Source organism: Hemitrygon akajei, chromosome 10 (genome assembly GCF_048418815.1).
Source record: "Hemitrygon akajei chromosome 10, sHemAka1.3, whole genome shotgun sequence".
In the NCBI taxonomy this organism is placed as follows: domain Eukaryota; kingdom Metazoa; phylum Chordata; class Chondrichthyes; order Myliobatiformes; family Dasyatidae; genus Hemitrygon; species Hemitrygon akajei.
The window spans coordinates 170,410,024-170,425,552 of record NC_133133.1 but is presented as its reverse complement, the minus strand read 5'-3'; the positions used below and the strand labels follow the sequence as shown (position 1 = coordinate 170,425,552).

Sequence of the window (15,529 nt, the reverse complement as noted above, 5' to 3'; positions counted from 1 at the left end):
TGTGGAGGCCTGGAGGGCTTATGACAAATTTTGCATTGGATAGATTTCATGTCCATAGCCCCTGTGGACTATCAGTCTTTGATTAATAGTCAAAATATTATTATGTTGGCAATGGATATTTGGATAATGTATCCAAGTGCAGATTGGGCTGAGTTTAACAGGGATGGATGGATATTTGAGAGGAACTTGAGGGCTTGTCTAATTCACTGGGTAAATGCCCAGCTCCTCCTAGCCCTGTCTGTGAAAAATGCCGATTATGTAACAACACAAGGTAAGTGGTTCTAGGGGGAATAAGACAGTAAACCAAGTACTGATTCATTAATAAGACTGAAGAACTAGACTCTCAGGGGAAGGGGAATTCTAAAAATATTACTTCATTCCAGTTTCATGCCTCATTCACAAAATCACAGTGACTCTGTTAATGAGCATTACCCATCTGAAAGGCAGGCAAAGAATTCAATTTTGAGGCCTCTCTTGGTCAGAGTTGACCATAGATGTGTATCCTAGCTGTCTAGATATGCAAGCCAGGACAGTCTGATATGGAGAGCAAGCTGTTGCACACGTAGCAAGCTCCCCTCTCCACACATCTGATGAACCTGAAGGAACGGTTGAACCCAAAATGATTTGGCACCAGCAGTGTCGCAAGAGTTGCCAGTCAACGTTAAGCTCGAAGTAGGACTGCCTCAGGGATTCCATTTCTGAATTTTTCCCTCAGGGTTTACTCGCGAAGCCTTCCACATGAGTGGGTGTAGCCGCAAGGCAGCGGAGGTTTGTGATCAGAATTTCCCTTCCCCTAGATCATATATGTCAAACTCAAGGCCCGCGGTGGAATTATCTTTGGCCCGCGAGATAATATCTAATTACTATTAAAGCTGGCCCCAGTAATCGAAGCGCCTATGGTGTATGATATGGCTAATGCTGAGTTTATTCAGGTACCAGGTTTTCAGGGTTTTTAGTGTTTATTCGGCAGTCTTGCTCGGCAGTCTTCTTCATAAGAAATGGAATTTGTAAAGTGAAACACTTTGTAGTTATAGCAGAGACTGAGACACATGAGAGCAGGCTGAAAAAACGGAGGCAACGAAAGCTGCGTTCGCACGCGTCTGACTGATCCGGCCTGCATGAAGCTGCATTTTGCTCAATCCGGCCCGTGACCTAAAATGAGTTTGACACCCCTGCCCTAGATGAACCACCAACCACAGCTGATGAGCCCCATCAACCCGAAAAGAATTCCATTACTTGATAATACACGTGCATTATTAATATTTACCATGTAATCTTTTAAATTATTTACATAATTTATGCTTAAATTACTATGGTACATTTGAGCATATTGCCCTTCATTTTGATCAAATGTGTTTAACACTCGGTTGGAAATAACGAGGAAATGCTCCGCGCAGGGTTAGCGAGGGAGTGACGATAGTGTACGTTACCTGCAGTGTACAACAATAGGTCCTTGGCCACGGGATTTCTGTTTGGTCTCCTCCACTTTCAGCATGAGTTGCAGCAGTGGCTGAGCACTGTCGGGAGTCTTGTGGTCAGGCCAGGATTTGTACCAGTAGTGTGTTATGTTTTGAGATTTGCCTTCGTGCTGATCAGACAAGAGAGAGAGATCTTAATACTATTTCTGGAGATACTAATTTCCAATGAATTTATTAGTTCTCTTGAACCAGAGGGGATAACTTCACTCAACATCACTCTCCCCATCACTGAACTGTTCCCATAACCTATAGACTCACTTTCAAGGTCCCTTCATCTCATGTTTTAGATATTTATTGCTTATTTTATTTCTTTTTTGTGGCAGGGTGAAGATACCAAAGGAGGTGTAAGATGTCACCCGCCTTGTAAAGACACTGCCCAGAAGAAGGCAATGGCAAACCACTTCTGTAGAACAGATTGCCAGGAACAATCATGGTCATGTAGAGAGCATGATTGCCTTCGTCAGACAACGTGGCACATAATGAATGAACAATTTATTATTATTATATTATTATTATCATCGTCATCTCTATTTTTTGCACCTGCACAGTTTGTTATCTTTTGCACATTGGTTGTTAGAATGTCTTTGGGGAGTACAATCTTTCATTGATTCTGTTGTGGTTCTTTTATCTACTGTGAATGCTTGTAAGAAAATTAATCTCAAAGTTGTACATGGTGAAAATGTGTATTTTGGTAATAAGTTTACTTTGAACTTTAACATTTCCAAAATTTCAAAGCAATGACAATCATCGCCTTCCTTGTTCTTCCTCAGTATAATCCTCAAATGTTTAAGTTGGCCTAACCAATTTTTCTTGGTGTATAGATTGACAAAGCAACTGAAAAAGTATAGGGAGTTTATTTATAGCTTTAGAATAGAACAAAGGTGATATGAAGAAATTGCACAAAGCTCTGCTTTGATTATGAGAGACTATTTATGTCTAATCAAGGCCATCACACAAGGGAAAGGATGTGAAGGCTTCAACCAAGGTAAAAAAGAGATAATAGTAAAAAAAAAAGCCTTCATAAAGTCATACAGCATGGAGACTGGCCTTTTGGAATGATTGGTCCAAGCAGACCAAGACACCAATCAAAGCTGGTTCCTTTTGCCTGTGTTTGGCCTGTATTCTTCTAAACCAGGGGTTTGCAACCTGAGGTCCACGGACCTCTCGGTTAATCGTCAGGTTCCATGACATTAACAGGTCAGGAACCCTTGCTATAAACCTTTCCAATACATAGAAAGGGGACATTATCATCTAATGGAGTGAAGAAGCTGAGTTCCAACAGACTGTGCTCTACAGGTTGTTTCCAGGGACGTGCACTAAAATGCCTGTGGCTGTCAGAACATTATCAAGTTGTTGAAGGTCAGAATTTTATCTTCCTAAAATTTGTCGGCTGTCCTGTGCAAGGATATGTCTGTGACAAAATGTTGCCAACTGGCATACCCCAAAGTCCAGAACTACAAGCTGAGAAATGCTCTGAAGCATAACACAGTGGCCACAGAGAGTCCATGGGGTAAGACCACATCTTCCACCATTCCACAATGAGGACACCCCCCACCCCACCCCCATGTACAAGTCATAAACACTAAAGATGCTGCAGATGCTGGAAATGCAGAGTAACACACTCAAAATGCTGGAGGCACGTCAGGCAGCATCTCAGGAGGGGAATAAACAGTTGACATTTCAGGCCAAGGCCCTTCCTCAGGACATTATCAAGGCCTTCACCTAACCAGTTGGATTGGTTGGTCAAGGAAACAATGGAAAAGATAAAATGTGAATCTTGTTACAAGTGGAATATTCCAATGTATTATGAATGGTGACATGATGTATTACATGTATATGTAAATATTATGAATAAAGCATATTTTAGGTTCAAAACATTTGCAGAAACTTGGATTATTCTCCAGTGCGCAAAAAACATCTGGGTGGTGATTTGATGGAAGTTGTTGATGTCACCAGAAATCTAGACAAAGTGAATAAAGAAAAATTATTAATGTTGCTGGAAGGGTAAGACAAAAAATCAAAAGTAGAGAACTAGGATGATGAGAGGGAAAATTCTTCCTCACAACAATCAGCTGTGACCTAGAGTTCACTACCGTGATGGGGGTGGAAACAGTTCCAGTCATTGTTTTCAGAAGGAACTGAGAGTTAAAAACAAAATCAGAAGAAGAGCCAGAGGTTGGGACTGAGCAGATTGCTTTCATGGGAAAACAGTATTGGGTTGATGGGCTGAATGGCCTTACTTGCTGTGATACTTCCACATTTTAGAGTCAGGGAGTTATACAGTATGGTAACATGCCACTTGGTCCAACTTGTCCATGCAGTCCAGTAGGCACACTTCCATATTAACCCTGTCTCCATGCACTTGGTTCATAGCCTTGATTGTCTTTGTGATTCAAGTGCTCATCTAAACATTTTGTAAATGCTGCCAGTGACGCAGCTTCACTCCCTAAAAAAACCTGTCCCAGGTGCTTCCTACCCTCTGGGTGAAGATGGTTCCGCTATTATCTCCTTTAAATCTCTTACCCTTTACCCGAAATCTATGCCCTCTTCTTTCATCTACCTCTGCTATGAAGAAAAGTTTCCTCAGTTTACTGTGTCTGGACCCTTCATAATTTTATACTGCATTTCTCAATTATATCCCATCTTTAACTCTCTACTCCAGGAAAAAACAGCCCTTACTTCTGCAGTCTTACCTCATAATTGAACTGCTGTATCCCAGGCAAGATCCTTTGAACCCTCTCTGGTTTTATCACACCCTACTTACTGCACAGTGACTAGAACTGCATGCAGTACTCCAACTGAGATCTGACAAAGGTTTTATAATGTTCAAACTTAATTTCCCTATTTGTTTTTTTAATGTTCCAATCGATGATGGTCAATATCCCATAAGCCTTTCTAGCCATGTAGTTGACCTGTGTTACCAGCTTCAAGGATCTATGGATTGATATTTCAAGGCTCTTCTGTTCCTCAGTACTCCTCAAAATTTCTGCAGGGTGGCAGAGTCAAGATACATCCCTACCAAAGGAGGCGTAAGGCACTCCTTCCCTCTGCTAACCTGCAGGTCACACCTGAGCAAGGTGTAGTACCGGTTTAGTCCCTCCTACACCCCCCCCCCCCCCATAGCTGGGGTCACCCAATTTGTAAAGACACTGCCCAGAAGAATGCAATGGCAAATCACTTCTGAGGAAAATTTTTCCAAGAGCAGTCATGGTCAAGGAAAGACCATGATCGCCCGTGTCATATGACATGGCACATAAGCAATGAATGAATGAAAGTCCATGTAAATTGCACCTACTGCCTGGCTGACATACAGTATATACTGTTTATAAAAAAGTGTTATTTCTTCAAAGGATTTAATCAAATTGATCAGACAAAATTTTAAATTCTACTATCTCTCTTGCCACCTGCTTATTCAATGCCAGTTTGCATTATAATCCAACAAGTTCCCTCACCTCTGTGAGCTAATTGTACAAGCACAATCCAGCAAGGTGTATTTCAACAAAATTGTGACTTCTGGAATTTCAAAACTGGTTTATTTTGGAAGGGGCTGGTAAGTAGGGAGATGTGGGATGTGGGACATACACGGTGGTGTGGAAGTCTGATAAGTTATACTGTGACTCAGGAGAATTCAACAAGCAGTTTTCAAAACACTGCTCTTTAATGTCTGTATTTTGATATTTGTTTATACTTTACCAGATTTTACTTAATAAAATAAAATAGTAAAACATTACAATGGAATAAAAATGATTTCAAGACCTGAATTGATTATTTTCCCTGTGATTTGCATAAAGTGTGGTGGATAAAGCTTAGTGGACTTTAAAAACAAGAAAGTCCTCTGTAGGGTGGGAGAATGAGATGAGGAACAGTAATTGATTTACACACTGACTTTTAAAATAATCATTACTTAAACAGCAAATGAAATTTAAAACCATCAATACTCTTTTCCAAGATACATAAATACAAAGTGTCAATTAATATGAGGGTGTTAGAAAGGGGGTTTCAGGTATTAGACCTTTTACCTTGTCTCACCTGCCTATCATGATGATGGTGGCATTATGAGAATCATATTTTTTGATTTCTCTAGTGCCTTCAATACAATCCAGCCACTTCTTCTGAGCGAGAAGCTGCAAAGGATGGGCATAGACAAACCCACTGTCTCCTGGATTACTGACTGCCTGACTGATGGACCCCAGTTTGTACGGCTGGGTAGTTCTCTGTCTGAGGTGGTGGTGAGTGACACTGAAGCCCCACAAGGGACTGTCCTGTCTCTGTTTCTGATCACACTGTACACCTCAGACTTTCAGTACAAATCTGAGTCCTGTCACTTGCAGAAGTTCTCTGATGACCCTGCGGTGGTTGGGTGTATCAGGGATGGGCAGGAGTCGAACAGAGGACTGGTGGTTGAGTTTGTGGAGTGGTGCAGAAGGAATCATCTGCTCCTGAATGTGGCAAAAACCAGGGAGATGGTGACTGATTTTGGAGGAAGAGGATGGTGACGAGTCCTGTATACATTCTGGGAGAAGAAGTTGTGGTGGTGGAGGAGTACAAATACTTGGATGTTCACCTCCACTTCAGACTTGACTGGAAAACCAACACCAAGGCTGAGTACAAGAAGGGGATGAGCAGACACTATTTTCTAAGGAAGCTGAGATCCTTCAATGTGTGCAGCGGGATGCTGGAGATCTTTTACCAGTCTGTTGTAGCAAGTGCAGACTTCTTCATGGCTTTATGTTGGGGGAGCAGCATCGGTGCGGTGATACAAAAAGACTAAATAAACTCATCAAAAAGACTGGATCCATCCTTAGCTACAATCCGGACTCTTTTGAGTTAGTGCTAGAGAGGAACTCACTAAACAAACTGTTATCTATTATGGACAATCAGGCACATCCTCTACATGACCCACTGAATAAGCAGCAGAGCCCCCTTTCAAACAGACTCACTCAGCACCACTGTCACAAGGATCGTTACAGAAAATCTTTCCTACCAAATGCAATAAGCATATACAACAATTCATCACCGTGAGACAGGAGAACACACATCATAGTACAATAGTCTCTGTTTTATTATTTCTTACATTATTATTGCACAGTATTGCAGATTGGTAAATTATTATTGTGAATATATTATTCTGTACTTTATTATTAATTAAGTCCGCACACTTCTAAGTGTGTTTTGAAATGTTGCTGTGTAACAAATGTATTACTTACTTGGGATCAATAAAGAACTTCTTCTTCTTCTTATTATTATTATCACTTCTCCCTGGTTCCCCTCCTTCCCTTTCTCCTATGGCCCACTCTCCTCTCCTAACAGATTTCTTTTATTCCAGCCCTTGACTCCCCCCCATCCCACCGGCTTCACCCATCACCTTTCAAGCTAGCCTCCTTCCTCTTCCCCCACTTTTATATTCTGGGATATTCCCCCTTCCTCCTCAACCCTGATGAAGGGTCTTGGCCTGAAACGTCAACTGTTTATTCATTTCCATTGATGCTGCCTGACCTGCTGAGTTCCTCCAGCACTTTATATGTGTTGCTTTGGTTTTCCATCATCTGCAGTCTATTTTTGTGCTTCAGGTATTAAAACTCTTTTGAAGTCAAATTGTTTTGTGAGGTAATTAGGAGAAAAGTACTGAAATTTTGGGATTTCAAACATATGCAAAGTTTTTACTATAGTTTTGTATTATAATGGTCAGATTTAATCTGATTTAACACAAATTACTCCACTCAGCTTTGGTCATCAGAAGTATGAAAGTGCAGAGGAAAGCAAGAAATTATGTTCTCAAGTTAAAGGGTTGAACTTGGATGAAAATATCTTAGAAATTTAGTTGTACACATTATATAATACAAGCCATTGTATCAAATGTCATTAATTACACTGATGGGGGTAAAAATAAAATTAGTGTACACTGAACTTTTTACAATCATTTTGTTTCATTTAAGCAGTTGTAGTTATTTAAGGCAACCAGCCAAGCAAGATGACAGGGAAAATTATGCTCACTGAATGCCAAAGCCACCTGAATTGCTAGTCTGGCAGGCACAGTATCAAGGGACACGCCTTAATGAGTTCCATGGCTTTTCCTAGTTGTCAAATGTATGACATGGACATATATTCTTAAACAAATAGAGCCCCACTTAAATAATTCTGGGTGATACTGGCAGTACAACCACATTAATGCATAAATAAATCCTTTTCTCAGAAGCAAATTATATTAAAAAATAACAATTAATTCAAACCAACAGTAATTCTACTTTCGAGATACAAGCATTCTACTTTTATCACTTAAGAACCATTTCTAGCCATTTTTACCTTAAGAGTAAGATCTCGGATGACATAATGCTCACATTCAGTAATGCTGTTCACAAGGACTTCGATTTTCCCGTATATACCCCGCTTCTCTGGCCAATACAGAACGCATTTCTAAGATAAAAAAGATGTAGAATGTTTTTAATATTCTTGACGTCATCCAAATGTCAGTTATTTAAACATGATAAAGACACTTGCAAAAGAGGAGGATAAAATGATGTGTGCCCCATGTATTTTGATATTGAAATCTGTAATTATTGTATAATTCATTTTCAATATTCCATTCTATTGAACAGAGTCAATTTCACATCCACAACAATTTACAATTCTTAATACCAAATATATTACAAATGGAAGAAAATCTGCAGATGCTGGAAATCCAAAATAACACACAAAATGCTGGAGGAGCTCAGCAGGACGGGCAGCATCTGTTGAAAAGAACAAATAGTCGAGGTTTTGGGCCGAGGCCCTTCATCAGGACTGTAAGTTCACAGATAGCAACACCAATGCCTTTGAACAGAAAATACCAGAAAAGGTAGTGGATTGAGCCAGGTACATCATGGACCCTTCTTCAGGTCCAAATATATTATTAGGTTGGTTTGCCTGGATGCAGCACCAGCACATGTTTGGACTGAGGATCTTTACTAAGGCACCAACTGTTCAAAGTTCAAAAGTTGAAAGTAAATTTTATAATTAGAGTAGATATATGTAACCACATACAACCCTGAGATTTGTTTTCCTGTGGGCATACTCAACAAATCTATAGAATAGTAACTATAACAGGATCAATGAAAGATCACAAACAAGAGAAGGCTGAAACAGCGACTGTACTTTTTTCCATTGATGTAGCCTGGTCTGCTGAGTTCCTCCAGCATTTTGTGTCTGTTACTCAATGAAAGATCAACCAGAGTGCAGAAGATATATCAAACTGTGCAAATGCAAATATAAATAAACAGCAATAAATAATGAGAACGTGAAATAACAAGATAAAGAGTTCTTAATGTGAGACCATTGACTGTGGGAGCATCCTTTTATCCCCTTTTGTTCAAGAATCTGATGGTTGAGGGGTAGTAACTGTTCTTGAACCTGGTGGTGCGAGTCCTGAGGCTCCTGTCCTTTCTAACTGAAGGCAGCAACAAGGAAAGAGCATGGCCTGGGTGGTGGGGATCTCTGATGGTAGATGCTCCTTCCTTATGACAGCATTTCATGTAGGTGTGTTCAGTGGTTAGGAGGGCTTTACCCATGATTTACTGGGCCACATCTACTACCTTTATTAGGATTTTCTGTTCAAAGGCATTCCACCAGTGAATTCATAGCACCTGTCAGAACTTGAATGTTGCCCTCTCTCTGAAATCAGTGTCTGTAACATTACGGTGGGCCTGCTTCTCTGCTCTACATCCTTGAAAGTATGGTTATGTATCAGCTTAGTTACCCCTAATACTGGCATTGCAGCCACTTCCATCATCACCTTGGGCTCTTCTACAGAGGTTTTTAAAGATCTCCTGCTGCATTTACTAGTATGTCCATTTGAACTGCTAAGTTATGACGTTTTCATAATTCAACTGAATAACCATGTTATAAGATGCAAATGAAGTTGAAAGAGTACGGAGAAAGTTTACAAGGATGTTGTCGGGACTGGAGGACCTGAGTTATAAGGAAAGATTGAATAGCTTTGGACTTTACTCCTTGGAATGTAGAAGACTGAGAGGAGATTTGATAGAGGTATACAAAATAATGAGGGGTGCAGAAAGGGTAAACACAAACAGGTTTTTTCCACTGAGGTTGGGTGGGACTACAACTAGAGGTCATGGGTTAAGGGTGAAAGGTGAAAAGTTTGAGAGGAACATAAGGGCTGTGTGTAAATCAATAGATTTTCAGGTAAAAATATTTACAGGTTTAACTGAAAGGCAAGAAACTGTACTTGGGGTAAAGATCTGACATGACCTTTGCCAGTACTGGGGACCTGAGTTATGAGGAAAGATTGAATAGATTAGGATTTTATTCCTTGGATTGTAGAAGATTAAGGGGAGATTTGTTAGAGGTATACAAAATTGAGGGGTATTGATAGGGTTAATGCAAGCAGACTTTTTCCACTGAGGTTGGGCAAGTTAAGGGAAAAAGGTGAGAAGTTTAAAGGGAAATTTCTTCATTCAAAGGGTTGTGAGAGTGTGGAATGAGCTGCAGCTCAAGTGATGCACATGAGCTGGATTTCAACATTTAAGAGAAGTTTAGATAGGTACATGGATGGTAGGGGTATGAAATGCTATGGTCCTGGTTCGCGTGAATGGAAGTAGCTAGTTTTAAATGGATTGGCACTGTCCAGCTGGGCCAAAGGGCCTGCTTCTGTGCTATACTTTTCTATGACTCTATAAGAAGAAAACTGAACACACATGACAAAAATCATTGGTCTAAAATTGCAGTTCATTTTGCCATGCAGACCTTTACTGCTTGGGTAAAAAGCTCACATATATAAAATACACATATATAGTCTTCTATGCAATTGGCGCATAAGTAAAGTACAGGTGTGTGGAAATGATTCCTGATCACCACTTTTTTGACAGTAACTGATCAAATGGAGTTCTGGAGGGCTGTACTGTGGGTGGTGCCACTGCTTGGTAGGCCTTTGAGAAAACTTCACACATTTTGAAATAAACACAAAGTAGCCTTTTTAAAAACTTCCAGAGAGCGAGATTTGTCTTACTTTGACCAGACTCTGTCATAAAACAAGCCTGCTTAATTAATGATTTACTTGGCAACAAGTAATCAGATCAAATCCATCATGCAATTCATTATATTTACTTTTTATTTACTTTTTCTTTATTTTATTTTTTTTTACTTTTACTTTATTTACTTTTTCTTGACCCAGATATTTTATTGTATTATGTAAAATATTCAAAAAGGCACAAACTCAAAATAATGGCAATTTTGTTTTTATGAGCATCATTTTTACTTGGCAGAACACACTTAGTCCCTTCACTAGTAAACATCCATAAATGATTATATTTGTAAACTTTAAAATTCAAATTAACATAGTGAAAAAGTACAAATATCAGTGGTAAAATAACATTAAAGAATAAAACGATTTCATAATACGAATAAATCTGCAGATGTTGGAAATCCAAGCAACACACACAAAATGCTGGAGGAACTCAGCAGACCAGGCAGCATCTATGGAAAAGTGTAAACAGTCAACATTTTGGGTTGAGACCCTGTCCTGCTGAAGGGTCTCGGCCCAAAACGCCGACCGTTTACTTTTTTCCACAGATGCTGCCTGGTTTGCTGAGTCCCTCCAGCATCTTGTGTGTCATTTCATAATAGGCAGTGTATCGCCCTGCACTAAGAAAATACACAAATCCTCCTGTCGGGGAAAAGATCTTTGACATTAAAAGTAACCATTTAGCAAAAATTAAGTAACTTGTGAAGCAAGGTTTGAGATGAATTTCTACACAGATAGCACTGCCTCGGGCGTGAGATCAGTGAATTATTTCTTCCATACATACTTTCGAATGAGAAGTAGAACAGACAGACATCAAAACAGATTGCTTGAAGTAGCACAGCCCTTCCTTATCACAGACAGAATAAAAGACAGTTGAACAGGATAGTAACATCACCTTCTTCATCTACTGAGTGCAAGGCAAAATCAATCCTGAAGGATGTGAACATTTAAGGGCATGAACATAAAGCAGTATAGAAAAGCACATATTTAAAAGACAATTCTACCTGTCCTGGGAAGAATCCCACAGATGGTTGGATTCCCCTTGTTATGACAGTCCTATGTTTCCCATAGCTCTCACCTTACCAGCGTAGAGAGGTGTTGACTGTCTTCCGAAATTTGATTCAATGAGGGTATATATTCATTGTACGGTATAATTGTTTTATCAGCTTTGAAATCAGTCAGTGATTCAGGCTCCTCCCTCTGATTGTAATGTAATTTGATTGTTAGTAATACGGACCAAATCCATTATTGTTAGCTGTACGTCATTAGGCGAGTCAACTCCTTCTGAGGTTCACAGATAAAGGAGTTGTGTAGGTCTCCAAAGCTCTTAGCTATCTCAAGGGTGTTTTCTTTTGATTCCTGACTAACTAAAGTTATCAACATTCAAAACTGGGCGGACAATGTACTGAACTTATTCATGAAAACATATCCTACTTATTGTCTCGTACAATGTTAGCCAAGCTATTTATAACTTCTTTAAATCTGTCCAATCTAAAGGGCATTGTTAAATTTGTTTATTTAAGACTATATCTTACATTAAAATCAGCTCCGCTCAATGACCACGTTGAACCAGACAGCTTTTGCTTCTGTTCTTGATCTTTCTGTGCAGAACTAAAGGAGTGTTGCATAGATTCCGATATTGTCTTAACTTTGACCTCTTAGCCTGAGGATCTGTGCACCTGTTCAAGTGGGTATAAGGATCTTTTTGCTGGTTCTAGCAGTATAGGGAAAGAATTTATCCTGTGCTTGGGCAATATTCATTTTGTAAATGGCACTAGATTAACAGGGCATTCATGCCTCTTACAATTTGTGGAACTCTGCCAGCTTTGAAAACAAATAACCAAAAGAAAGGGATAGGAGCAGAAATATTTGTGTAGCTCTCTCTGGAATGGATGTAGATGAGATGGGATGAATGGCCCATCATCCTGTTTTATTTTCTGTGTTTTTTGCTCATTTTTCACTATTTGTGCGATCTGTTCTTTTTTTGCGCATTGGCCTTTGATATTTTCATTGAACAGGTTCAATGATGTTTCTTTGTTTCGTGGCTGTCTGTGGAAAGATGAATCTCAGGGTTGTTTACTGCATACATTGATAATAAATGGACTTTCATTTTGACTTAATTGTCCTTTGAACTTTACTTGCAAAAGGAATAGTAACCAAAGTTAAATAAAAACAGTTGATTTGCTTTGAAGAGCTTTTGAAACCCCGTGGAAGTTATAAATGGACACGAGAGTTTTAAAACAAGTAAAGAATTTGTCATCTTTGGGAATGAGGGCAAACTTGCAGCTGTCATCTCGCTTGCTTTGTAATGAGCTCTTTGGGCCTGTGTGGGGCGCCAGAGAGCATTGAGCACTGAAGTTTTTAGAGCACCTGAACTGGTTAATTGTTGTTTAATAGGAGTTAAAAATCATTTAGATTTCCTTGTGTTTTCTCGAGCGACTCGCTCTTTGTAATGCGCCCTCCTTGTGCCTTCTGTTTAAGCTTGTTAACTTTATTTTGATAGGCTCAGGGATTCTGCGTTACTTGTATTATTAAAGCGGACGCCTGATGAATGCTAAGCACAGGGCCCTAGTTCTAAGAATGTTGCTTCTCACAGCTCAGTCAGCCAGTCACCAATGCTCTTTGGAAGTTATAATGAATAAACTCTCATCGCTGTCTTTATATTGGAGTCTACCTTTCCTCTGTATTTGAATGCTGATATTGCCATTGCATATCATGACATATTTTCTCTTCAGCTTGCTTCCTACCTTTCCCGAAAGTGGCAGCACCTGCTGGTATATGGTTTCTCCCATGTCTCCTCAAAATGGCCTTCTTTCACTGGGGCGTGTTGGCAGAATATTTCTTTGTGAGTCGTATCACAGACACTGCTTCCAGTGCATGGTTTCTTCCAGCAGTCAGCAGCTTCTTTACCCCAATTGCAATCCCATCCCAGTCCACAATGCTCTCCATGTCGTGAGCCCCAGCGACTTGCCATAAAACATTGGACTCCTAGGTTTCTTGAGCACCTGTATTTACTAATCGTTGTTTTGACTAGAGTTGTTAAGCCCTTGTGCTTTCAGTGTGCTTTCTGGTGAGAGGCACTGATCGTGTGGATAGTCAGAGGCTTTTTCTCAGGGCTGAGATGGCTGCCACAAGAGGACACAGGTTTAAGGTGCTGGGGAGTAGGTACAGAGGAGATGTCAGGGGTAAGTTTTTTACTCAGAGAGTGGTGAGTGTGTGGAATGGGCTGCCAGCAATGGTGGTGGAGGCGGATACGATAGGGTCTTTTAAGAGGCTTTTGGATAGGTACATGGAGCTTAGAAAAGTAGAGGGCTATGGGTACCCCTAGTAATTTCTAAGGTAGGGATATGTTCAGCATAACTTTGTGGGCTGAAGGGCCTGTATTGTGCTGTAGGTTTTCTATGTTTCTATCTTTATCAAGTTAATTGTGACTGGCACGGGTTCTCCACATTCTACGATTATTTAAAGTGGACTCTCGTTTAGTACTCTTCATGGAGTCCTTGTCTTGAGAATGATTTGTCTCGCAGTGTTGCGTGGTCGTGTTGATGCTCTGTTGGTATTCCTATCTATAACTTCTTGTTTCCGTCTCTATGTGGGAGTCTGCTGTTCCTCCATACCTGGGTTTGGTCATTGCCAGCACTCACCGTGACAGAGTCTGTCGATCCCCCACACCTGGGTTCAGTCATTGCCAACGCTCACCGTGACAGAGTCTGCCGTTCCTCCACACCTGGGTTCAGTCATTGCCAACGCTCACCGTGACAGAGTCTGCCGTTCCTCCACACCTGGGTTTGGTCATTGCCAACGCTCACCGTGACAGAGTCTGCCGTTCCCCCACACCTGGGTTCAGTCATTGCCAACGCTCACCGTGACAGAGTCTGCCGTTCCTCCACACCTGGGTTTGGTCATTGCCAACGCTCACCGTGACAGAGTCTGCCGTTCCCCCACACCTGGGTTCAGTCATTGCCAACGCTCACCGTGACAGAGTCTGCCGTTCCTCCACACCTGGGTTCAGTCATTGCCAATGCTCACCGTGACAGAGTCTGCCGTTCCTCCACACCTGGGTTCAGTCATTGCCAATGCTCACCGTGACAGAGTCTGCCGTTCCTCCACACCTGGGTTTGATCATTGCCAACGCTCACCGTGACAGAGTCTGCCGTTCCCCCACACCTGGGTTCAGTCATTGCCAACGCTCACCGTGACAGAGTCTGCCGTTCCACTGCACCTGCAGTTAGTCCTGCCAGCGACTACCTCATTATTTCTTTATTTCTACTTTTAACACTTATTCTAATTCCTATTTTTCCCTACTATTATGTATCGCATTGCAGTGCTGCCACAAAAAACAACAAATTTCATGACAAATGCTGTGATATTAAAACAAATTCTGATTCTGACTCTAAGTCCAAGATACTCCTGCCAGTTGCGGCATTCCCACTCAGACAATTCAACTAGTCAGGTGTGAGGAAAGGAACAAGGAGGGGGATGCTCATGAGAGCTGGTGTTCACGGTCACTTCAAATCCTGCAGCTGCTGGGAGTTCTTCCCTCAAACCTCTCCACCTTCATCAGCTTCTTTAAAGTTCATGTTTTTAGCCTTAGCTTGGCTTTTGTCCTTGCTTGTGTTTCTGTGAATTGCTTTGGATGTTTCCTGGTAAGGGTACCCCACAATACAAATGCTTCAGCATCTCATTGCTTACCCATTAGTCATGGCCGAATCACTCCTAATTTAGCAAAATCCAAATTGACTGACCCATCCTTTAGCTCATTAGCAACTTTTCATCATGGAAACTATTATGTCATCTTGGTCAAGAGCCAATAAAGCTCTCAGAGTTCATCACTCTTCAGGGGTTCTTTAAGTTTTCTGTCCTAGATTTGTGCAAACATTTTGAACATCATCTGCTTTTCTAAGCATATTTCTTTTTGGGGTGTGGTTTCTCTCCGAATATTGCAGCTAAACAAACTTCATAAATGTCAACCTATAGAATACAAGGTTGTCACTATGTTATAGAAACATAGAAAACCTACAGCACAATACAGGCC

General features: G+C 40.7%; 1 protein-coding gene across 2 annotated transcripts in view; it reads right to left on the bottom strand.

Moving 5' to 3' along the window:
* ptprr (protein tyrosine phosphatase receptor type R) overlaps positions 1-15,529 on the bottom strand; it is a 264,810-nt gene that overhangs the window by 27,461 nt on the left and 221,820 nt on the right. For both annotated transcript variants that reach the window (XM_073059666.1, XM_073059667.1), the window contains 2 exons: positions 7,782-7,892; positions 1,431-1,588 (listed from right to left, as the gene is read on the bottom strand). In XM_073059666.1, coding sequence (XP_072915767.1) covers positions 1,431-1,588; positions 7,782-7,892 — 269 coding nt within the window. The remainder of the gene's footprint in view (positions 1-1,430; positions 1,589-7,781; positions 7,893-15,529) is intronic.